The sequence below is a fragment of the Grampus griseus genome (assembly GCF_964374135.1).
Source record: "Grampus griseus genome assembly, chromosome: 1".
NCBI lineage: Eukaryota > Metazoa > Chordata > Mammalia > Artiodactyla > Delphinidae > Grampus > Grampus griseus.
This window is the reverse complement of record NC_139017.1, coordinates 137,431,981-137,457,526: the sequence shown is the minus strand read 5'-3', so window position 1 is coordinate 137,457,526 and position 25,546 is coordinate 137,431,981. Positions and strand designations below refer to the sequence as shown.

The 25,546-nt window shown below is 54.0% G+C and overlaps 2 protein-coding genes across 2 annotated transcripts; both read left to right on the top strand.

The window, feature by feature from the left end:
• Window positions 1–2,646: 2,646 nt before the first annotated feature.
• On the top strand, window positions 2,647–8,434 carry TMEM61 (transmembrane protein 61; the record flags this gene model as incomplete). Its single annotated transcript, XM_082679606.1, has 2 exons — window positions 2,647–2,996; window positions 8,010–8,434. 2 exons carry the CDS (start codon window positions 2,647–2,649, stop codon window positions 8,284–8,286), a joined length of 627 nt encoding a protein of 208 aa, XP_082535732.1. The 3' UTR covers window positions 8,287–8,434.
• Window positions 8,435–16,467: 8,033 nt separating this feature from the next.
• Window positions 16,468–24,577, top strand: BSND (barttin CLCNK type accessory subunit beta; the record flags this gene model as incomplete). Its single annotated transcript, XM_082655031.1, has 4 exons — window positions 16,468–16,644; window positions 21,122–21,216; window positions 23,032–23,301; window positions 24,163–24,577. 4 exons carry the CDS (start codon window positions 16,468–16,470, stop codon window positions 24,575–24,577), a joined length of 957 nt encoding a protein of 318 aa, XP_082511157.1.
• Window positions 24,578–25,546: the final 969 nt, after the last annotated feature.

Genomic DNA, 25,546 nt, shown 5'->3' with positions numbered 1-25,546 from the left:
TCACGGCACGGTCTCAACTTTATATACTGAAAACTACAGATGGATCTAGCTATGCACACACAGGGATGTGATTCAGACTAGACCCGGTTCAAATTTGGCACTGACCTTGGACAAGCTGTCGCCCTCGAAGCTCCAGTGTCCTCAGGACATAATGCTGTTGTAGGATTAAGATGGCGGGTACCTGTAAAGTGCTGGATGTGGTTCCCAGCGCCTGTAAAGGCCCAGTACACATCTGCTGCCGCCATCATCAGCTATGCAGGCCAAGGGAGGACTGGAAAGGAAGCATTCACTTGCAGATCATGCTCATCTCTGTGGGGCAGCATTAATGATGATTTGTATTTTGCATTTTTATTCTCTTCTGTGGTTTTCTCCTTTTCTCCACAATGAGGAACTATTGTTTTATAGAAATTTAAAAGCATCGTAAGTTACCTTACTCAGGAGTGAGTTCTGCAAGGGTTGAGACACACAGCTGTATACGGCTTTGGGCAAAGTCCCTCACCTTTCTGGGTTCAGTCTCCTCATTTGCAAAACAGGAATTTCTTTCCCTGCCCTGACCATCCACCTCAGTTGTGGTTAGTCGGATGAGATTCCAGGTATGAAGCGGAACTGTCAAGTGCCGTAATATACAGGCAAAGGGTTACCGTTATAGATTTGCTGTGTTTCCCCCCCCACACCCCAAGCTGATTTCTCCAGCTTTTCCTTCTGACAGCCTCTCCTCGCTGTCTGACTTTGGAAAGAGTGTAGTCAGGTTCTTTTTCTCTTCCCCAGAAAATGCCTTGAGCTGGAGACAGGAGGCCTTGCCCCATAGACAAATTCACAGGAAGAGAATTGAAGGTAATTTACACGTGGCATTTTTCTAAATGCTTCTGGTGGCCTGGAGGCTCAGAAAGATTGGGGTCCACTCCTTGAGCATTACATGTATACATTCTCTCACATGCATACACACACACACACACACACATGTTTTTAAACACATCTGGGAACATGCCCTTTTGAAATCTAAAGGCTCACCTACTAGATCTTGAACTGCCACACTCCTCAGCTCCCCAGGAGTGTGCCTCTGAATGGCTGCACAGCAGGGCATCATTTGATGCACCACATTAGGCTGGGCAAGTCCCCATTTGTAAGGCTGACGATTGAAGTCTTCCTAAGGTCTGTGAGTTCCCCAGCCCCCTCCTTCACCGGCTCAACTTTTGGAAGAGGAGAGGGGCCCTCTGTAAGTTCTGCTAGCTGCCTGTTAGAGAGCCTGCCCTTTGTACAGGTGAGGAGACAGGCCCGGAGCAGTTGAGAGGCTCACCCCAGGACACGGCTGGTGAGCTGTAATGTAGGGACTAAAACCAGGCTCCAAGGCTGGGTGCTATAGCAGCTGGAATCTTGTGTTCCCTCCCCTCTCCCAGCCCCTCCCAACTGCGAGAGGGGCTTTTCACACAACAAGGTTTATTCAGCAACACTGTTTCTCATTTAGGAGAATTTTTTCAACAAATGTTTATAGAGCAGCTACTATGTGCTAGGCACTGGGGGTTATAGCAGTGAACAGGGCCTATACAGACCCTGCCCCCAGGAAGCTTCCTGTCTGGTAAGGACAATAAACAAAGGAGAAACCAAACAGGCAGGATAAAAGCTTGGTCCAAGAAGGCCCAGGGGACTCCAAGTTTAGGGTGTCCCCAGTGAAGGCTTCTCAGGTGAGGGCCAAGCTGAGCTGGGAGGGGAGACGCAAGTTACCAGGCAGAGGGAACAGTGTGTACAGCACCTAGAGGTTGGCTTTGGGGGCAGCCCCTTCCTGTCTGCATAATCTGGAGCCAGGGTTCCTCCCAGTTATTTTTTTTCCCCTGGGCATTTTGTCTTTGCCTCATTGAGATAACACTGTGCACATAATTTGGCAAACTAAGTTGAAAAAGGTCAGATATCATAAGCATTTACCCCGTTGTTAAACATTTGTGCTGAGCTTTTTGAAAAATGAGTCATGAATATTCCGTCTAGGGTTTATGCCGTGGTTTACTCACCCTGTCCCTATAGTTGAACATTTAGGCTCTTTCCAAATTACAACCATTAAAAATAAGGCCATGGTGAACATCTTTTTGCACAAAGGTTTGCTTTGTGTCATGAATTTCAACTTCAGGCTTCTCAATGCCCCTTTCCCACTAGCTTTACCCACCCCCAGTTTCAATGTCTTCCTCTGTCAAATGGAGATAAGAGCATTGACCTTTCGAGACTGTGACCAAGGTGAAGTGAGGCAAGGCGTAACCAGCAAGCCTCTCTCCTGGCAGGCCTGGTGTACCCCACAGCGTTCACTCTTCTCCCTCCCAGCCTGCAGTGGGGAGTCTCATACACACCAGGCTGATGAGGCCTCTGAGTCCGGGGGGAGTCCTGGAGCAAACCCAGCCACACTGAACTGAGCTCCTACCAGGTTCCAGGTGTGGTGCTAGGAACTTGAGACACATTATTTGTGGCCTTCAGAACAGCCCTGCAAAGTTGGGAGCATCATCTCCATTTCACAGATGAGGAAACTAAGGCACAGAGAAGTCAAATGACCCCTCTGAGTTTGCACAGTGACCTCAGGCAGAGGAGGACTAAAATCCAGTCTCTGGTACCCAACAGGCCTCTCACGGGGCCCGTTTCCTCTTCTCTCTCCTTCTCGGTGTCCAGATGTGTGACAGGGGCCGTGTGGCCTCCACCCTGTGCTACTGCATGACGGTCACCGGCATGGTGGTTCTGGTGGCCGGGACACTCTGCTTCGCCTGGTGGAGTGAAGAAGATGCAGGTGCCCAGCCCAGCCAGCCGGCTCTGCCCACAGGACGCCCTGAGCCTGAGGCCCCCGGTGCCCTGTTCAGGTCGGTCAGCTTCTTCTGCTGCGGTGCAGGTGGCCTGCTGCTGCTCCTCAGCCTGCTGTGGTCTGTCAAGGCCAGCACCAAGGGGCCGCCTCGATGGGACTCATATCACCTCTCCAGAGACCTGTACTACCTCACTGTGGAGCCCTTGGAGGAGGAGAGCTGCAGGTCAGCAGGGCTGGGTGGAGGCCACAGGTGGGGCACTGTCACATCATCATGCATTTGCTCAGCAAACTTTCATGGGGTTTCTCCTCTGGACCAGGCCTTGCCTATGCCCTGGGGTCTTGGAGGCTGATCAGCACTCCTGGAAGTGTTTAAAGTCCCTCGACAGAGGCAGACTCTGACAAATCAGAGTAGTTAAAGCTGTGAAAGAGGACAGACATGGTTCTGTGGGGACATGGAGAAATCCAGGAAGGCTTCTTGGAGGAGGTGGCAGCAGAGCTCAGCATACAATAGTAGCAAATGCCTGTATAGTACTTAAATGAGATGATGTATATGAAGAACTCAGCCCAGAGCCTGGCACACAGTAGGTGCACAACAAATGTCAACTTTTCCTCAAGTAGATAAGGTGGAGAGAAGAGTTTTAGGCAAGCAGAAGAGCATGTGCAAAGGCCCAGGGGTGAGGTGGGGAATGGAGACAAAACCTTGCATTTGGACAATATTTCTCTTTTTTTAAATTATCATTCCCTCTAAGGAGACTTCTTAGGCATGTTTTTCTTCATCCTCCCCCATGAAATGTTAATACCACAGATATACTACATATTTGGTCTGTATGTATATTTGTGCTTTATATGTAAACACAGTATCAGCAAGAGTCCAAGAACCAATTTTTGCCCTATTGAGAATGCATGTATCTTACATGCTCTTATGTACTTACTCATTCACCAAGTATCAGCTGGGCAGGCACCTCAGGGGCCTGCATACATCTTCCCCAGTCTAACCTACCTGCAAGGTAAGAATTACTGTTGTCTTTTACAGAAAAAGAGGGTGAGGGTTATACAGCTAGAAAGTAGCAGAGCCTGCTGGCTGTGAAGTGTGCATTTCCCCACACCACTCTGTAAGCACTGGATTTGCATGTACTAAGGGTTAAGCCATATATTTGGCAACTGGCCTCGGACGTGGGCACGCTTCTTCCCTTGGTTAGAGGGAAAAATGCATTCTGAGTTAAAGAAAGTAACAGATTAGTCCCTGCTACTGGCCTGTGACTCCTTGAGGTCACAGACAATAAAGTATTCAACAGAAGCCCCTTAGTCCAATGGTCAGGCCTTAATTTGACAATTAGAGGGAAGGGCAGGGCCTTGGGGACTCTTCTCAGTTGAGAAACCTGGTCTCAGAGAGACCAGTGACCTACCTGGTCACACAGTCGGTTAATGGTCAGTTGGAACCAGACCAGGCCTCGGGGTGCTCTGGACTGGAGCCTGTCCCTCCCCGCCCAGCCTGGCCTGAGCACAGAAGGTAGGTGTTGTCTGTAGACACAGCCGTGTTGACCCAACAGGGTCCGGGACATAGCTGCATCTGTCAGGTGGGGCCACTTGGCCTTCATTCCCAGCCGGGCCAGGGAGGAGCCTACCCAGGAGGCTGTGGGGTGCTCATGGCCCATCAGGTTCAGAGACCGGGTCTTAGATTCAGAGCTGGGGTGGCTGGATGTTGGAGAGGCTGCTTCTGCTAATGGCTCTTTCTTGTCCCTGGGGCTGAGCTCCCCTGGCCCTCCTGCTGAGAGCCCAGCATCTGGGCCCCATGGGGAGGCCACTCAGCTGTCCCTGCCCCCAGGGGCCTTGCTCTCTGCAGGTAAATCTAGGTCAGAGAGAAGGGCCTTCTCGGCCGATGACTTGGGCAGGTCCATTTCTCTCCTGGGGCCTCAGTTTCCTCATTTTTTCATCTACTTATTCTTTCCTGCGTTTCACCAATATTTACTGAGTACCTAACCACGCAGAGCGCTGACAATGCAGCAGTGGAGGAAACAGACAAAACCCCTCCTCTCAGGGGCTCCCATCTTAAGTGTGAGCCCTAAATGAGGTGCCTGGATGGGAGGCCTCCTGGGACCACCCCCCCCAACCCCCGCCGACGCCTCAGTAAGTACAGCAGAAAAAGCGTGGGTCTAGTCAGACACGAGGCTTTCAGTGTCTGCTCTTTCTTTTCTAAGCTCTGTATTCTTGAGCCTGTTAATTAGACTCTGAGCCATGTCCAGTTCTTTCTCTGTCAATCCTGGAATTTTCCCTAGGATTGCTGTTAGGCTCAGATGAGATGATAGATGGGGAGGTGTATTCACTGCAAAGTTTGCTGTTCTTCCCACACTTTCATTTTATGATGTGCTCTGGTGCCTCCTGATTTGAGCCTCACTGCTCATGAGGCAGTGTAAGGATTAGATCCATTTTGCAGATGTGAAAGCTGAGGTGTGGAGAGATTAGGGGTCAGGGTTGGGGGAGGTGTGATGGGTGGAGTTGGCTTGGGTTTGGCAAGCAGGCAGAGCTGGGGCTTTGCCGCTTCATTGGAGTGCGGTCTCCACTCACCTGTGCAATGGCTGAGGGCTGCTACCCCCAGGCTTGTCATGAAAGTGAAATAAGATTAGAGAGCTTGAGTGTTGGGCAGTGTTTCATCCCTGGTCCCTGTCCCCTTTCCCTACTGTGTTTGCTTGACTCAGCTGAGTCATGGAAGAGCTGGTGCCAGGCTCAGATCTCACGTCCCCCCCAGGCTCCAGAGAGTGGGGTGAGCCCCAGCCTCGGTGGAGCGTCCTGTGCATGGGGACCACAGTGGCCAGCCCGCCCCACACGGCTGCAGGGGGCCACATCCAGAATACACCACAAATGGGCCTGCCCCTGAAGTGTGCGATATGGTCACCCTGAACTTCATGTTCCCCAAGTTTCCAGCCTGCTGGACCATGACTCTGGCAACCTGGGGCCGGGTGGGCCCAGCTGGCTAGGTGAGGTGGCATGAGGGATACTGCACCTCTGCCCTCGAAGCAAACTTCCTGCTGTGGTCTGATCTCACCTGCCACCTGTGCCCTGCTCTGCCAGCTGTTGCCTGCTGGAGCGGCCCCAGGCATACCCAAAATCTGACTCATGTCTCTGGGGCTTGGAGAAGTAGGGAGCAGCAGGGCCGTGGCTGGGAGGTGAGCAGGGCAGGAGATGTGGGGTTCTGGAAGCCTAATCACCCATATTTTCCTGAGCGTTGTCAATGCATTTTCCATTTTTCCCTCTCCCTGAATCTACAAAATGGAAATTGTTATCCTCATTTTATAGATGAGGAGAAAGGCTCAGAGAGGCTGTGAACATAGCCTAGGTCACACAGCAATTGAACCTAGTTTGCCTACCTCCAGGAGCAATATCCTTTGCCTGCCCTCACCTCAAAGGATGCTGGGAGTCAGAGGCGGGTGAGACCCCTTATCTGATTTCTCAGCTGCAGGGCTCCTGGGCTCCGGAGGAGGAGGGTCTGTGAGAGAAGTTTGCAAAAGCACTGGAAGGGGAGCCCAGCTTGGGCTCTTGGCTGGTGCCCTCCATCAGACTGGCACACAACCTGCTCCATGACCTTGGTCACATGGTCCCAGTGGGCTGCTCTTAGGGCTGTGGTGGCCGTGGGCTGAGAAGATACGTTGCCCATAGAAGGGCCATGTCCACGGGGGTGATGGGTGCCCACCTGAGGGGCAGCAGATTCCTGGCACAGCTGCCCCATCACCACTGGAGCGAAGACCCCTGCACCACCTGTCTGTCCTCTGGCCAGCCTCCTGCCATCGGTCTTCCCCTGTCTAGACAGGCTGGTATAGATCGAACTAACTTGCTGCTGGCTCCAAACTGATGGCCTTGGGCAAGTGACAGCCTCTCTGAGCCTGTGTGACTCCTGCTAGCAGCAGATCTGTGATAAGTTTTGTTACCTACACCCCTGCCTCATGGAGACCTTTGAGATTTTGTTACCAGCTCCCATTTATGGAGCATGTGCTAAGTGTCCCTGTATTACCTCATGTAATCTTCATACGATCCTGTGAGGTAGATGCCCTTATCGTCCCCATTTACAGATGGCAAAACTGGGGCCTAGGTTAATAGAGTTACTGACCCATGATCTCCCACCGAGAATGTGGCTGAGCAGGGAGGTGAACCAGCCAGTGCTGGCTCATAGCCAGCCCTCGAGCCACTTGGGGTGGGAGGGGACCTCCAAGGTCACCTAGTCAACCTCCGTATCTGGCAGTATCTTCCCGAAGCAAAAGCAGTCCAGACAGAGGATCAGTGACCCTCCCACCCCCAAGGTCCCAGGAGGGGAAGGAGCCCTGACTTCCCAGAGATGACCCCCCCAGGGCCCTGGGAGGACCGAGGGCCAGCCTCATTCCCATCAGCATTGGTGTGGCTGGGATGCAAGTGACCTGTTCTTGGAATCTAGTGGGCAGAGCCTGGTCAGAGGAGCCTCAGAGGATCTGGTCTGTACCTCAAGTCCCTCCAGGGTGGTTCATTTGGGGGAGGTGGGGGAAAGTCACAGGAAAGCCAAGCTCTTTAGAGATAGATAGGGTTGACTGGGTAGATAGTGAGCTCTCTGTCTCTGGAGGTATGCAAGTAGAGGTAATCACTTGGTGGACTTACCATATCAGGGCCCCAAGCATCCAGATGGGCAGGGGAATTGAGGTCTTGCATCCCGCCCTGAGCATCCACAACTCCAGATTTTGTAAGGGAGATGATTACAGTAAGCTGGAAGTCCTTCTCCCCATCGATCATCACTCAGTCTTTCAACAAACATCCCCAAGCATCAATCCCTGGACACCCAAAGTCAGTCCCTGCCCTAGGGGACAACCAGCTGGGGTCAAGAGTGACAGAAGGGAGAGCACTGTGGGGACCCAGAGGAGGGAGTGGGAGATTTGCTAGGGGAGGTCAGGAGAGCTCCCCGGAGGAGACTTAAAGGCCAAGTGGGGATTGACCAGCAGGGAAGGGGTGAGGGAGGTGGGAAGGGCTTTCCCTGTTGAGAGAACTGAGGAGACAGAGGGTGTGGTGAGCCCATGTGGGGAACTAACTGTATGGAGAACTAACTATAGCACAGGGAGGGTGCAGTTGGGGGAGCTGAGGTTGGCAGGGGCCGGCTGATGTCAAGCTTCAGCTGTGTCTATGGGGCCCTGGGGAGCCTACAGCCTTCCTCGCTCTCTTCCTGGCATGCAGTAGCGTTTTGCCCCACCCCCTGCTCACAGCCTCTCTTCTGTCCCTGTAGGACTCCAGAGGTGGTTGCCATTCCCACTTACGAGGAGGTCTTGCACTGCCGACTGGCTGAGGGGCCCCTGACACCACCTGCATACCCCGTGGAGGAAGACCCGGAGCGCAGTGCCTCGGGGGATGCCCTGCTTGGGGCCCAGCCCCCCTTGCCTCCGCCCAGCTACGAGAGCCTCATCCTCGCTGACGGTGGCTTCTCTGGAGAGACAACACTTGGGGCTGCATGCTCCTGCCCAGGCCCGGTTCAGACTGCAGGGGAGGAAGTTAAAGGCTTCTAGCGGGCCTGGAAGCCAGAAACAAATGATGGGCTTCTTCTAGCGTCTAGTACAGTGCCTGGTACACAACAGGCACTCAATGTTGCTGAATGCTGTTTTATTTTTCTATTGCCGTGTAACAAATGGCTTGAAATAAATCCATTTCATTCTCTCTCATGATTCTGTGGGTCACCGGGGCCCAGCTGGGTGGTTCTGCCCCACGTGACACTGGTGGGGCTGTAGTCTTCGGGGCCCAGCTGGGCCGGCACGTCCAAGATAGCACACTCACGTGGCTGACAGTTAGTACTGGCTGTCAGCTGGGAAATGTTCTTGTGCCGACGAGAAAATTGGGGCCCAGAGGCAGAGCCAGGACTGGCCCAAGGGAACACACTGAGTTTATAACCAAAAGAACATGGACTCTGAATTCAGACCACCTGTGCCTGGGTTCCACCAGTACCAGCTGGTGAGTGACCTTGGACAAGTGACTTTACCTCTCTCTGACTCAGTTTCCTCATCTGTAAAATGGGAATTGGGAATTACAAAGGCACCAGCCCCTACCTTAGAGAGCTGAGTTTTGAGGATTAAATGAGATAACAGCTGACGTTATGAGATCACACTGACCCTGCAGGCTCAGTGCTAACGCATCAGACAATAAATGCAGACTTCTTAGCGCAGAGGCTGGTGTCTCTTAAGTGTGCAGTGATTGTTAGATTTTGTTAGTAAAGGTAACCCCCTCCACCAGGTGCCTCTGCTTCTATACCTCCTGTGACAGGGAGCTCGATACCTCTTCTTATATTCCAGATAGGCAGAAGGGTCTGCTTTCACAGTGTCATATCCCATTCACAGATGAGAAAACCAGCCCAGAGAGGCTAAGTAACCTTCCCAGGGGCACTCAGCCAGCAGGAGTTCAAAGTCCTGGGGCTCAGTCAGCTGTGTAGGGACACTATTCCCTGAGGGCCTACCATTCACTGGGCCAGGCTCTGCTGTTGTTTCACATCCTCAAGGCCTCTCTGCTGCAGGTGGTGGCCCCACTCAACAGGTGTGGAAACTGAGCCTCAGAGAGGTAAAAATCACCGAGAATAAAGGTTTTTCATGTAAATAAAGGTATTTTCATTCAGGCCTGGTTGGGCTCCAGGCCTCGGCTCCTCCCACTTAGGCCTGGACCAGCTCGGTAGCTGCCTTTCCCAACACCCTGCTTCTGCCAGGGTCCCCTGAAGTCTCTTCAAAGCTCAGCAGATGGAATGAGCCTGATCAAACCCAGATCCGTAACATCCCTCCTGGACTCAAAACCCTGAGTGGTTCCCAGCTCACTCCGAGTAATGAAAGCCCTAATGAGGATGGTATGGGTGGGTCTGGGTCCCTCCCCTTGCTCTCTGCTGCTGTCGGTCCCCCTGTGGGCCTTTGCTCCTGTGTTTTCTCTCCAGAAGCTCCTCCCCAAGCTCACTCCTCATGCCCCTTGCATCTTTGTCCCTCTCTTCAACACACCGTCCTGGACCACTCTGTTAAAACTGTGGTCTCACCCAGCCCCCTGCACTCCCAGCCTCCTTCCTGCTTTACTTTTTAAATAACACCTGTCATCATTTAATATTTTACCTTTAAAAAATTTGTTTGTTTGTTTGTTGTATGTTTCTCCCCACCAGTAAGCTCTCTGAGAGCAGGGATTTTTTTGTTTCTTTCCTTTACATTTATATCCCTAAAGCCTAGAAACAGAGCCTGGCCCGTGGAAGATGCTCAGTAGATATTTGTGGACTGAGAATGAATCAATAAATGTCAGCTATCACGGTTGTTTCCGGGCCCTCTCTCAGCCATCTGAGCCACATCTTGTGGACCTTCCTGTGGGTCTTGTGGGTCCTCTCCCTCCCCCTTCACCAAATCCTGGATCCCCATCCTGTACCCCTTCCCTTCCTCCCCGTCTCCGCTGTGTGTGCCTTATACTTACTGCTATGATGAAGATGCAGGTTTGAATGCTGCCTTAGCCCTGACCTTTCTGTGTGACCCTGAAATGTGTGTGTGTGTGTGTGTGTGTGTGCGCGCGCGCAAGCGCGCGCGCACACACACACACACACACACACACCAGCTTCCTGTGTGAACCATGGGGATTTGGTTGGGGGAGGTGCGGGGGATTTATCAGGCCCTCTGCAATTCCGAAGGGGTTAATGGGGTTCCAGGCTGGGAAGCAGAGCCCAGCTTCCCTCCTACCCCCAAACTGAGGAATTTCCCCCAGGCAGGTGAGTTAATGAGTTGCAGGTGTGATTTGGAGGTACCACCACCTTTGCCAAGTGGGAGCTGGAAGGGGCAGCGGGTGGGGAAGGCTGGAAGACCGGAAAAACCTTTTCTGGTTTCCTCTCTAAGTCAGCTCATCTGCATCCCACCTGAAAGCCACCAAGGAGGGGCAGTGATTTGCTCAAGGTCACCAGCTCCTTGGAGGCCAAGCCAGGGCCACGGAGCCAGTCTCCCTAACCCTAACCCTAACCCTAACCCTGCCAAGCCAAGGGTCCTTATGAGACGCAGTGGCCTTGCTGTGAACTGGGAAGGCCTCAGGCTGGGCGGCCCCCTGAGGCTGGGTCTGTCACTCCAGCCCCCAGTAGGCACTGGTTTGCTGCCTGGCCTCTTTCCTCCTGGGCCTGGCTGACTGGTTTCTTCATCCATCATTCAGAGCTCACATCTGGTGCCCGCCACCAGGCCTGGGACATCAGGGACCCTCTGAGCTCAGGCCTCTCCCACGCTTTCCCTGGGCCCCTCCTTTGCCCTGTTTCCCTCTGTGTTGTCCGGTGACCCCGCACCCTGGAGCTCGCCACCTCAAATCAGTTGGAAAATTCCCAGTCAGAAATTCCCTTGCCCTCCATCCCCTCAACACCTAATTACTCTTTAAAAAGGGTTCATTTTAATCTTTCCCTCCCTAGGTTTCTGCAGTCTGGCAACTGCCCCTCACTTCCTCCACCTCCTCTTGTTTCTTCCAACCTGATCTCAGAACCAGAGAATCAGTGTAAAATTAAAATCCGACCTGTGTCACCCCCCTGCACAACTCCCTGGGAGGCTCTCTGTTGGCCTCTGAAAGATGTTGGCAACCTTAGCCTGACCCCAGGAGCTTTCCGACCTATGCTTCCTCTCCGGCCTCCCTCTCCTCTGGAGCCAATAGCCATCCCTCCATTCCCAAACATGAATTGAGGGCCAACCAGTTCTAGTCCCTGGAGATAACACAATGAACAAAACAAAGCCCCCAGCCTGTGGGAGCTCGAGTTCTAGGGGAGGAAGACAGACAAGAGACAAGAGAAATAAATGATGTGTACAGTATGATAGATGGTGACGAGTACTATGGAGAAAAGTTAATGGGAAAGGAGGACAGGCAACACCTGGGGGCGGGGGTTCTGCAGTTTCAGATGTCACACCAGAGATGGCCTCGTTGTGAAGCTGACATTTGGACAAAGAATTGAAGAAGGTAAGGGGGGGAGCCATGCAGATATCTGGAGGAAGAGCTTTCCAGGCGGAAGGAAGAGCAGAGGCAAAGGCCCGGGGGTGGCTGTGTATTCCCAGAAGAGCATAGCGCCAGGGTGGCTGGGGTGGCAGGGGTGAGGGGAGATGTGGCAGGAGATTATCTCAGAGGGTGATTGGGTGGGCAGCATGGGCAAGTTATCTAGGGCTTTGGAGGCCATTTTAAGTCTTAGCTTTTACTCTGATAGGCCGGGAACCATTCCAGGGTTCTGAGCAGAGGAGTGACATGGTCTGACCTGACATGGGTGGGAAAGAGATTTCAGCCAGCAAGGGTAGAAGCAGAGACCTCTTAGAAGGACAGACACGATGGGCCTCAGACTGAGGCAGGAGATGGGTGGGCTCCAGGCTAGACATTTTCAACTAGCCTCCTGTGCACACTTCCTGGGGTGAGAAGAAGATGGGCTCCAGGCCGGACATTCATTCCCAGCCCCCTGTTTACATTTCCTGAAGCAAGAGACAAATGGGCTCCAGGACTCTATATTTATGACCGGACTCCTGTCTCTCTCTCTCTCTCTCTCTCTCTCTCTCTATATATATATATATATATATATTTTTTTTTTTTTTTTGCGGTATGTGGGCCTCTCACTGTTCGGGCCTCTCACTGTTGTGGCCTCTCCCGTTGCAGAGCACAGGCTCCGGACATGCAGGCTCAGTGGCCATGGCTCACCGGCCCAGCCGCTCCATGGCATGTGGGATCCTCCTGGACGGGGGCACGAACCCGTGTCCCCTGCATCGGCAGGCGGACTCTCAACCACTGCACCACCAGGGAAGCCCTCCCATCTATATTTTGAGATCTGCACCTTGATATAAAAACCAGCAACAGAAATAGGGTAAATAACCGGATTTTGGACATTTTTATGGCAGGGACAGAGAGGGACTAAACCCTGTTAAAAGGTCAAGAGGTCATACATTTCCCATCCTTGGGGCAATGGAAACATTGCACATGCACAGAAATGCTCCTTGGGGGTCAAAAAGGAGGGGGCACCACCCCATAATATGTGATGCTAAGGCTGTCCCATAGGCCTCTGGGCTGGAATACATTTTGGAAAAAAGTTGCGTATGCATGTTGGGGAGGACCCTAGAGCAGAGCAGGTGTGGAAAAAGAAATAAGATGATTGGCCAAATGTAAACAAAGACCCGGAAGAACTGCCCTGTATGAATGACAACCGCTTCTTTACTACGCTCCTCATTAGAGAGGATGCCCACACCCTTTCTCTCCAGGTGTGCATCTCTGCCTTGCTTCTGTCTTAACTGAACAAACTGTTTGTGCTCTCGCACTTGTTGTTGTGCTATGTCTCTGATGATAAACTTTGACCGGTTTTTACAGTTTTGCCTCCGTGAGAAATGCATTTTTCACTGGGGGCGAGAGCCAGGGGGTGTGGTGGCTAGGATTCCTGGTTTTCATCCAGGCTACCCAGGTTCAATTCCTGGGCAGGGAATTAAGATCTCGCTTCACGCCACCACTCACTTCCGCCTCTCTGAGCTCAAGACCAGGGTGATGAGCAGTAGTGGGGGGTGAGAAGTGATTGGATTCTTCTGTCTCGGAGGTAGGGCCAATAGGATGTGGGTGTGAGAGAGGAGGTGAGGATGTCGGCTAGGGTATCCCGGTGGTGGAAGGATGGATTTGACACGGAGGAACAGGAAGGGGAGGAGTATGCCGTATAGGGGTGAACGTGTGCATAGCATTTAGCGTTTTACCTCCAGCTACGTGTCAGTGCTTACTTGCCTCTGGGCATTTGCACACACTGGTCTCTTTGCCTGAACTGCTTTTCCTGCCCTGACAGAACTCCAGCTGGCTTCTCAAGAATCCCTCCTGTGAATCTGTCCCTTCGTTCCTCCCCCTCCACCCCAGTCTCTCCCTCTGTCTGCTTTGTGCACCTGCTGGACCTCAGGCATATCTCAGAACCTCTACCATAGTGTGCCCCAGAAGACAGGACCAAGCGCCATCACACTGAAAACCCGTGTTCATCAGACACCTCATACCTCAGCGTCCTGCACGTAGCAGGCGCTCAAGAAAAGAGGGACGTGGGGCCTGGCTTGAACCCTGGCTCTGCTATTTATAGGTTCTGTGATCTTGGGCCATTACTGATGCAGAGCCTCAGTTTCTGCATCGGTCAAATGGGTGTGATGTTTCCCCTCCCTGAAGCAGCTCTTAGGATCTTGCGAGGACCCCGAATTCTGCAGACCGGAAGAAAACCGTGGTTATCGCGTCCTCTGCTGGAAGATGGCAGACTCCGCAAGCGCTCCTCCCCCTCCCCCCGCTTTGCAGGGAAGGAAACAGAAGTCAGAGGCAGGTGCGACGTGAGCGGGACCCGCGGACAACCCAATACTTCCAATGCCCGGTACTCACGTGTCCCCGCTTAACCCTCACCGCGGCTCTGTGGAAGAGGTTAGACTAGACCCATTTTACCGAGCACCTACTTGTCCCAGAGCTGCTTACTCGTTGCCACTTCCCCCCTACCCCCCTCTTTTAAGGAGAGAAAAGGTGGAAAGGAGGCCGGGTCGTGGTGAGGAAAGAAAAGATGGGGAGACTCGGAGAGTGCTCGGGTGACCCGGAGGACTCTCAGGAAGCCCTAAGGACCAGATCCGATCCATCCACAATGGAGCTGGGACTGTGTGGATCCCGTTCACCGCTCAGCCCCCGATTCAGTTTGGGGAGATCTTTGGGGAAATCTCCCCGGGCTCGGTTTCCTCGCCTGTGAAATAGGCACGATCTTCCCTGCGCCCCTCGCGGGGCTGCGGGTTTCAGGCATGACCTACGGTGGTGTGAAAGCACGTCGCCAAGCGCGTGCTACGATGGCCACCAGGGGGCGCGAGAGGCTCCTGCTGGACCGCGACCCCGCAGATCCAATCCCGCCGTGGGCCGGGGCTTCAGGACCAGACAGGCAGGCTGAGGCCCCTCTGGGCCCCGGTCTCCTTTTCTGGGAGGGGCACGTAGCCTCCCTTCTCTGAGCCTGTATAAGATGATTATAATAGTATTTCCCTGGACGGTCCTGCCCTGTAAGTAATCCCAGATTACAAAGCATTTTTCCCTCCATCATGTCACTTCCCTCCACAACCCCTGGGAGGTGGCCTAATACCACCTTCAATCACTGATGACAAGACTCAAGCCCAGAGCGGAGCCACCAGGCCAAGGTCACCCCGGGAAACAAACATGGTTGTCACCTGGTGCCTCTCAGCCCTGCTCTGACCGCTTAGCAGCCTCTCACTGGGAGGGTCCCCCAAGCTCTGCCCCACTCCGCAAACTGTAAGCGCTGGGTCTGAGGGCTGGTGAAGGAGAAACAGCTTCACAATGAAACCCCAAGGCACTGTGGGCAGAGATGTCAGAGGGTATCACGTGAGCACAGGTGTGATGTCGGGAACCAGCACAGCTTGTGTTGGGGAGGAGGGAGAGGGTGACATCACAAACAGGAAAATCCCCAAACCTATGAAGTCAGGATGCCAAATGAAAGCCTTTTCTCCTGCAGTGGCAATTCAATACCATACAAACTACATGTTAACATTTTCTTTTAGAGATACTGTTGACCCTCATTTCCCTATAATCCTGTAGGGGAATCTGATTTTTACCCTCATCCTGTCCCTAGGACTGCAATTCCACCATTAGAGTCTCATTCTTAGGATGAAGGTATCTTCCTAGGTTAGGAGGCAAGGAAATTGCTGTCGGCCATTCACACCCTAGAGGGGCATTGCCTCACCACGGCCAGCTCAGAGCCAGCAGGCCTGGCTGGAGCACAGAGTATGGGAAGGGGACAGAGGCACACAGGGAGACCAAGCCTGGGGATAGACCCAATCCTGTGAGTTGCTATTATTATCCCCATTGTAGAGAGGAGGAAAACTGAGGCACAGGAGGTAACTTGACCAAGACCACACTGCACCATGATAGAGGAACCAGAACCCAAGCCCAGGCAGTCTGTCCAGCCACCAGAGCCTGCACGTTTAACCCTTGTGCTACAGTTAGGCAGTATCACCCAGTGGCAATACTGTGGACCCACGGCCTCCGGGTTCAAATCCCAGCTACTCTGCCTTTTCTAGCTGCGTGACCTTGGGCAAGTTACTTGTTCGTGTCTTCATTTGTAAAGTAGGGATAGTAATACCTGCCTCACGGGGTTCCTTAAATGAGTTAATATGTGTCACATGTTTAGAACAGAGCCATGCGCGCAGCCACGGTCAAATAAATAGGGGCCAGATGGGCACATGACCTTGAATAGTCTAGAATCTTCAGGATTCTAAAATGCCAGCCTGTGGGACCCTGTGGGATCCTCCAGTGGCATTCTGATGTCTTGGGGCTGCAGCATGGTATCTGCTTCCCGTGGCTGGACGGTGCGGGGCCACCTGTCAGCCCAGCTTGGCCCTGAACAGGCAAATGAGCTGATGTCAAAGCCTTGGCTAAGGCCCAGCCCCTGGAACCTCCCCTTCCTTCCCTCGTGTCTCCCTCACTCGGATTCCCACACACTCCGGAGGGCCCAGAGGGAAGGTGAGAGGGAGTGAAGGTGGGAGCACGTGGCCACCCAAGCGTAGCTCCTCCAGCCTGGAGAACTGGTGCTCCCAGGGGCTGAGCTGGACCCGAAGGGAGCCTCCTTCCCTCCTACCTGAAGCCCTGATCTGCAGTGATCCCAGAGCGTCACTCCTCCGGTGTGAGCGTGTGCAGACGGCTGGCTGATTCATTGGCGCCCCTCTGCAGGTGGTGCACAGCCCAGGCCTGGCCAGGCAGCAATGGCTGATGAGAAGACCTTCCGCATCGGCTTCATCATGCTGGGGCTCTTCCTGCTGGCCCTCGGCACATTCCTCATGAGCCACGACCGGCCCCAGGTCTACGGCACCTTCTACGCCATGGGCGGTGTCATGGTGATCGGGGGTGTCATCTGGAGCATGTGCCAGTGCTACCCCAAGGTAGGTGGTAGTGGGGACAGGTGGCCTGGGGGTCAGGGCCCAGGAGGGCCTGGGGCTGTGCCTCTGTTCCAGGCATCAATCCCCCATCCTTCAATCATCTTGTTATCCTTTCCCCTTTCCCCCTTCTTTTCTTATCTCCGTTCTCCTGAGCGTCCGTCCATCCATCCACCCTTCTATCCCTTATCATAGAGATAGATCAGGAGCCCCCTGGATCTGGAGCCCTGAACTAGGCACCATGGGGGAGACGCAGTAAAACCCACCACACAGTCCAGGTGCTTGAAACCAGAGTTTATGAGGGCTTGCTGCCTGCCGGCACGCCTGCATCCCTGGTGCAGTTCAGTCCTCATCCTGAACTTTTTGGTACCTTTGACGTTCTATTTTACACTAGAGAAGCCCGAGGCTCAGAAAGTGAGGTCCCACAGCTCCTAAGTGTCAGGCTTAGGATCAGAGCTCAGATGTGTGTCACCTAAAGCATAGCCCTCCACCTCGGGAGGGCAATCCCTGTGTCCCAGGCCTGCTGAGTGTTCTGGGTGGGTCAGCTGTAACCTTGATGGCCTGAGTTAGGCAGCTCTATCTTTTAACGAACTCCTAGCCTAATAAGTGACTTAGTGATGGGAAGAGCACTGGTTTGGGAATCTTGAGTTCTAGTTCTAGCTCTGCTCCAAACTCTCTGTGTGGCCTTTATCTTTCTGAACCTCAGTTTCTTTCATCTGCAAAATGAGGCCCCGAGCTCCTATTTCTCCCAGCCTCACAGAGTTATTATGGAGAACAGAAAAGAGATGGGCAGTTTTGTAAACTGTAGAGCGTTATATTTAGGTGAAGCGCTGCCATGCTTACTGTTAGTGATCCTCTCAACAACCCTGTGAAATGGGCATATCAGGAGTTGTAATCCTTCAGTGCCCAGAGAGGTTGAGTGACTTCTCCAAGGTCACAGCAGCTGGTCAGATAGACACAGGGAGACAAGGAAAGAAGCATGGATTCTAACTTGGGCTCTGCCTCTGACTACCTGGGAGACTTTGGTCAAGCCCCTTCCCTCTCTGAGCCTCAGTTTCCACATTTGTAGAATATGTGAGTCAGGAAGAGGGGGTGGGAAAGCGTGTGCATCTTAAGGGCCTTGCTGGTCCTGCCATCCAGGGTTCCAGGCCCCAGGCAGCCTCACACACTCAGACACCTCCTCGCCTCTTGCCTGGATGGCCGTGCTGGGGTGTGGGAGGAGGGGGGAGGATCCTGGGGGCCCGGGCTCGGCTCTCCCAGTCCTGTCTCCTCTGTGGGAAGCCCCAGGCTGTTAGCGCGTTCCTTCAGCACCGAGGCGGTCCCGGCTGGTTTGTGGTCGTTTACCCAGCAGTTTACAGTCAACTCGCCTCTCTCTGTTCGGTGTCCTGAGCAGAGGTCACCGGGAGAAGAGGGCCCTGGGGGACAGCAAGGTGATGGCCGGGGTGGGGTGGGGGGAGTGTCCTTCCTGCCTCGCTCCGTTCACAGAGCTGGCTGTGGGCGGTAGGCAGGGTGCCCGGGTGGCAGTGGGGATGAGGGAGTGGCGGGAGGGGGGAAGGAGGGAATATTGCTGGGTATTAATGAGTAACTGTTGATAGATTCACGTGTTCGTGTGCCGTGGAGGCCGCATGGCGGGTCAGAAACGGCACAGGTTTCAGTGCCCACCAGGCCCTGACTCAAATGCCCCTCCCTGTGCCCCACTTCTGGGGCCTTAGCAGAGGCTCGCCCGGGCCTGTGGAGGAGCCAGTGGGGGCTTGTAGGTGGGGGACCTGGCATCACGCCTGGCCGGGAGCCAATGCGAAGGCAGCGTTCTCAGGACAGGTGTTTGTGGCTTTGGGAGGGTCTCTGGATGTGTGTGCCGGTGTGTGAGCACAGACGTGGGTGTGTGTTTCAGGGACGCAGGCTGTTAGGGCTGGAACACTAAAGGAGGGGAGGGAAGTGTGTCGTAAACCAGGGAGGTGTGCTAGACGAGGGTCCCGGTCTCCCACATTGTCTCATTGGAACCTGGGCCATCAGAGCCCTCAGCAACTGCTGGCGCCCATCCTCCCTGCCGGATCCTCCCCTGCCTCAGTGCCTGACGAATGGGAATTTTCTGGATTGAAAAAAATATAAACATAAGGGAATGGAATTAGCCGATTATGATATGGGGGAAGGGGTAGCCAGTACCCATGTGAATTAAGCCGTCCCTGTCTTTGGGGCCCTGGGGGTCTCATGGAGGAGACAGTTTTCTGCCTGATGGGGAGGGAGTGGGCTTCACAGGGAAGATGAGCTGGGGTTTGTAGGTTAAGTAGAAGTTCACCAGGCAGAAAAGATGGGGAAAGAAATTCCAGGCAGAAGGAACCGCACGAGCAAAGACATGAGGTGAAAGGACAAGGCAAGCGGGTCAGCCTGGCTGCCGGAGGGCGTGGGGAGCGAAGTAAGGCGGAGAGGGAGTGGGGCTCGGGTCCATGGGACCTGCATGCCATGCTGAGGAGTTTGGACCTGACCCTTTAGCGGATGGGATGAGGGACGGCTGTGAGCAGCTTTGCAGTTCGAGGAAGCTATCAGGCTGACATCTGGGAGGAGGAACGTTCAAGCGCAACCAGGCCAGTGGGGGAGGCTCCTTCTCGGTCCAAGGGAGGATGATCATTTCCTAGACTAAGGCAGAACTTGAACCCAAGGCTGTAGGAGCTGAGAAGACATTCCCAGTTCACCAAACATATAGTACCTGTCGTGGCTGGGCGTGGCCCTGGTCCTCCCATCCAGCTTATTTTATTGAATTTCTGAAGTAGACTTGGTCAGTTTTGGTGGTCAGCTGGGCCTCAGGCTTGAGAGGGAAGGAGGAATTGGGGCAAATCTAGCAGGTGGGACTGTCAGGGATGCTGTGCCCATTAGCTGAGATGGGGCAGGGGAACTGGGAGAAGGGGAAGGATCGTCTGGGAAAGCAGGGCCTCTCCCTGTCTGGCTTCTGATTCTGCCTACAAGTCGCCCACTCCCCACTCCTGCCTGCTCTGCTGGAGCCCAGGACCAGGCCCCTGATTGGTGGCTGATGGATTGGTCCTCTCCACGGGCCTCCCTCCATCCCTCTGTTCCCTCCCTTTGGGGACTGCTCGGAACTCTGCCTGAACACAAATCTGGCTCTGTATTCTGCTGAGAACTCCTCCAGGGCTCCTGTTGCTTCTGGATTAAAGGCTGAATTTCTTAGCCTGATGCTCTGGGGTCTTTATGATCTGATCTCCCCTCCCCAGCTTCAACTCTGCCTGTCACCCTTTCTTAAAAGAACTTGTGTTGTAAGATTGTCAGGACTTTCCTCCTCCTCCAGGCTTTTCACAGTGGCAATGATAATGATGCTGTAGAGTGACGATGATGATGGTGATGGTGATGAAGGCACCGGTGCTGATGTTGCTGGTGATGACGTAATTATGATGCTGATGGAGATGATGGTGGTGGTGGTGATTATGATGATGGGGAGAAGGAGGAAGACTGGAGGAAGGGGCAGCTTCTAGGAAATACAGAGTCAGCTGGCAAGTGCGGGACATACTAAGTGGGTGTGGAAGATACCCAGGCCCCTCCCTCATTTCCAGACATCTGGGGGAAGCTTACCCCTCACAGGAGTTCTAAGAACACATCCATCTATCATTCCCTTCTCCCCAGCAGGATTGGGTGCTTTCCTGGTGCAGACAAGTGTCTTTCTCTCACCGTACTCTACGGGAAAGGGAGAAAAGGGGCTGCCGTTTATGAACCTGGCATGACACAATGGGGTCTCATCAAATATTTGTTGAACAAATTTTCAGCTGGGGAGAACAAGACTTAGAGAAGTCAGGTAACTTCATCTTCAGTAGCATCAAACTATGATTTACTGAGCAACTACTGTGTGCCAGGCTCTGTGCTGGGGGACTCCTTATATGTTATCTCATGGAATCCAGGAGACAGGCATTACTAGTCCTACATTTTTTAATTGTAAAATATAACATAACATAAAATTTACCATCTTAACCATTTTTAAGTGAACAGTTCAGTAGTATAGGCACAACCTCAGCCATCCACTTCTCTGTCCTCCCCACCGCAGCCTCTGTCTGTGCCAAGAAACACATGAACTGCTTCCCACTCACTCATCAGATGCGGACGAAGGGCCTACTCCGGGTCGGGCAAGTGCTGGGCACTGGACGAGAACCCCTGGAAATGACAAGATATGACCTCCCCCAGGGCAGGGGTGTTCGTCTCATTTACTCATGGCTGCCCCCTAGTGCCTAGAAGAGTGCCTGGCACACAGCTGATGCTGCATGGGTGCTGGGTGAATGAAGAGCCAGTGAGAGCAGGAACCCAGACATCCGGCGGTCACAGGTGCTGGGCCCTGAGCAGGCACCCTCCTGTCAGACGGGGTGGCCTCCCTTGTCAGGCCTGTCTCCTAGGGTATGTGGAGATGTTAGGCCCGTGCTCTGGGGGAGCAGTGACCACGGATGTGTGTGGGCAGCTGCAGAGAAGCCTTCTCCCCTTTGCCTTGCAGATCACCTTCGTACCCGCTGACTCTGACTTCCAAGGCATCCTGTCACCGAAGGCGCTGGGCCTGCTGGAAAATGGGCTCACTGCTGAGATGAAGAGGTGGGTGCTGGGCCCTCTGGGGCAGGGGTGGGGCAGTGGAGGGAGGGGAGGGGCAGTGAGCCCCTCAGGCCAGTCTTCTCCCCGGCCCCAGGCTCTGGCTTTGCCTTCCCACTTACTGAGAACATACTATCAGAAATCATGGATTGTTTTGACCTCTCAATTCTATGAGGTGAGCTTTATTATTACCATTTCACAGATGAGGAAACTGAGGCTCAGGGATTTTTGTCCTGTCTTACAGTGAAGTAGTGGCAGACCAGAAATCAAAAATAGGTGTGACCCTAAATCCCACACAGCGGTGACTACTACTCCTCTAGCAAACAAGAGGCATCCTGATGGCCAAGGCACAGCCCTGGGGCCCTGCTACTTTTTGTCTGGGTGACTTTGGGAAAGCAACCTGCCTCTCTTTGCCCCATCTGTGAAATAGGGATACTAATAGTACCTTCCTCCTAGGCTTCAGGGAGGGCTAAGTGAGATAATACAGCCGTCCCTCAGTATCTGTAGGGGATGAGTTCCAGACACCCTCTCCCACCACGTACACCAAAATCCGCAGATGCTCAAGTGCCTTATATAAAATGGCTTAGTATTTGCTTGCAATCTGTGTACATCCTCCCCTGTGCTTTAAATCATCTCTAGGTTACTAATAATATTTAATACAACGTAAATGCTGTGTCAATGTTTGTAAATACAGTGTAAGTGCTCTGTAAGTAGTTGCCAGTGTGTGGCAAATTCAAGTTTTGCTATTTGGAACTTACTGGAACTTAAAAAAATATATATTTTAGATCCACGGTTGGTTGAATGTGCGGATGCAGAACCTGTGATATGGATGGTGGACTTTAATAAGCCAGGTGCTCAGAACAGAGCCTGGGGCATAGCGGGCCCTCTAGAAGCCTTTGCCATCATCACTAGGAAGTGCTTCCAAAGCACCAGAGAGCAAGTCAGGCGTTTTGTGCCCATTTCTTCTTTCAGTCCTCACAGAAACCCTGTGGGGTAGGGGGGTGGCAGGCCCATTATACAGATGTGGAAGCTGAGGCTCAAGAAGTGCAATCACAAGCCCCAAACCTCACAGGGAGTCAACACCAGACCAGATCTGGGTGGGTGGGTGTGGGGGCCAGCCTCAGGACTGGGCACACAGGGAGAGCTGCTAGAACAGAGCTGGGGCTCAGGCCACCCTGAGCCTGCGCTCCTCCCTGCTGCTCCCAGCCCTGGACTGTAGAGAGCAGTGGAGAAAGGGGTGCTTGGGGCCCCAGTACCACCCCCTAGGTCTGCACCACCTGGGCAAGCCAGCTAAGGTGTCTGTGCCTCAGCTTCCTCCAGTATCTCCCAGAGTTACAGAGAGGGTTAGACGAGCTAACTGATAGAGCCCGGCCTGCAAGGAACACTCAGTAGCTGGTTCTTACCGTTGCTCTGTCCTCATCTGAAAAGCGGGAACGACCATTCTGCTTCAAGGTGTCATTCAGAATAAATGGGATGATAAATGTAAAGGCTTCAGGCCACCGTCTGGAACCCAGCAAATGCTCAGGCAACGCGAGCTGGTCTTCATTTGACAGCCGCAGCCTTGGAGTTAGCTTTGGAGACGCGGGTGAAGGGAATACTGGACTGAGGGTCTGAGCTCTGCCGCTCAACTTAACTTGTTGGGCCTCAGCCTCCTCATCAATGAACTGGGTACAGTAACCACCCGCAGACGCTTCTCTGAGATCGGGGTGGGGGGGCCGGTGCGCGGAGCAGGTGGGCCAGGGGACGGCACTGACATCTGTTGATCGAATCTTTGCCCACCTGCCTGTTCTCTCTCCCGCTGTCTGCTGTGCCCCCGCGCAGCCCCCGGACCCCCTACGTCAGGCTGTGGGAGGAAGCCGCCTATGACCAGAGCCTGCCGGACTTCAGCCACATGCAGATGAAGGTCATGGGCTACAGTGAAGACCCCCACCCCGTCCTGGCTCCTAAGCCGGGACGGCCACAGCCAGGAGCCAGCGATGGAGGAGAAGGTGGCCCTCGCGACCCTCAGGCCTTGTTGGAAGCCGCCGTGGTCATCCACAGGGGCTCGGACCAGGACGAGGGAGAAAGAGACCCAAGTCAGGGCAGGCCCGGGTGAGTGCACGGAGCGCAGGGGTGCTGGGGTGAAGGAGGAGGGGTGTGGCCACTAAGAGGTGGCTGGGGACGTTGGGGAGTAGAGAGGCTGGGGACACCCTGAGAAGCAGCAGGGGTAGCAGACACATGGGTCTTGGCTTAGATGGGCCTGAGTTCAAATCCCAGCTCCTCTGCTGTGTAACCTACGGATGTCCCTCACCTTCCTGAGCCTCAGTTTCCCCACATGGGAATAATCGGTCCTACCTCAGAGTTGTCCGAATACTCGTCATGAGGGGCCAGGGCAGGGAGCCAGAGGACCTGAGTTCAAATCCAGGCTCTGCCACTGATGTGCTCTGTGACCTCAGTCAGGTCACTCCCCGCCCCACCCTGTCCCCAGCTGTTCATGAACTGGGTTCCTCATTCATCCACGTAGTCACTCATCCACCAGCATTACTGGGTACCTACTCCCTGCCAGCCCTTGACAGCCCCTACCCTGCAGGAGCTCCTCGTCCAATGGGGGAGGCACACAAGGGAACAGAAGGTGACACCCAGTGTGATAGGGATTGTGGGCCCAGAGGAGACCTCCAAGTGATTGGAGAGGCAGAGGAGTGACCTGGTTTGGATAACGTAATAAAGGCCCATTTCTTGAGCACCTACTATGTGCCAGGCCTTGTGCAAAGTGCTTTGCGTTCATTATCTGTTGTAAACCTCAGGGATAAACATAGGAGTGAATGCTGTTATTTCCCCCATTTTACAGAGGAGGGAACTGAGGCCCAGACAGGTGAACTCACCTACCCTGGGCCTTGCAGCTAGTGGGTAGGATTTGGACCCAGGCAGTCTGACTCAGAGCTACCCTCGCCCTTTCCGCCTTTGCCCCTGCAGCCCCCCGACCTGTCCCCAGGGCCCTGCACCCTTGGCTTCCTTCCAAGATGACCTGGACGTGGGCTCCAGTGAGGGCAGCAGCCCCAACCTGGCACCATCTGAGGGGGCGGAGCCCCGGCCTGCAACCCCGGAGCCCCAGGCTTGCAGGTGCCGGCTGGACCGCTTCCATGACTTTGCCCTCATTGATGCCCCAACGTTGGAGGATGTGCCTCCAGAGAAGCAGCTACAGGTGGCAGCCCTGCCCAGCTCCTGCCAGAGACCCCCGAGGACAAAGCGGGAGGAAGAGGAGGCTTCGGACGCAGGTACAGAGGAGCCGGAACAGGAAGAGGAAGACTTGTACTACGGGCTTCCCGACAGCCCTGGGGACCCCCTTCCGGACAAGGAACTGGACTTTGAGCCCGACGCCCAGGGCTGACACGGAACTGCTCCCTGGGTTTTAGCCTGGCTCTGGGTCTAACCCCGATGTGATCACACAGGACTTCAATTTCACTACCTGCAAAATGGGGTTAGATGGAGGTTCACAGGAGACAGTGGACCCGAGAGCATTTTGAGAACTGCACAGAAATGCACAGGGAGGAGATGATTACATTACTGGGCCATTGCTGTTCGGATTATTAATACCTTTTGTAAAGATTTGAAGGTCAAATATGATTAGTTGAGAAGATCTGTAGCAGCCAGGGCCCTCAAGAGCCCTTTCTGCGTCCCCCCAGAGCTGGCCTCTGAACAGGAACCCTCCTGGGTGCTACCCCGGTGTCCCCGATCCTCTGTGAAGGCCTCTCAGGGCTCTTATTCCTGTTGTGTCTTTTAGTCCAGCCGGGGGATGGCGTGATTTGTTTTCACTCAGAGCTAACGTCCCCGGCCCGCATCCCTCCTATGGCTCCTGTAGCTCTGGGATCCAACACCCTCCATGAGTGACCTCTGCTGACCTCCCAGCTTTCGCCCTGGTCAGCCCCACCCCACGCTCACCCTGCTGCCCCATGCCCTTGCCAAGCTGTCTCCTCTGCCCGGATGCCCTTTGTCTCCTGTCTGCTGGGCAAATTCAGGCTCATCCTTCAGACCACTGCACAGACATCCCTCTTCTGAAGGCTTTTCTGATGTCACCGCTTCTGGGCCGAGTTAGTCCTGGCTCCCGTGTGCCACCCCTGGGCCATCTCTGGGCCTTGCGCATTTATCATGGAGCATGGCTGCCTGCTCAAGGTCAGCACCTTTGCTTTACTCACCTCGGTCTCTCCTGTGCCCAGCTGGTGGTCACTGAGCATGTACAGAAGTGACCAGAATCCACGAGCCTTTTGCAGGGAATGCTGCCTCCCCCACTTCCCTGGGTCTCAGACTCCCGACTTAACTAATTTGGTTCAGGTGGCATTTACTGAGCATCTACTGTGTG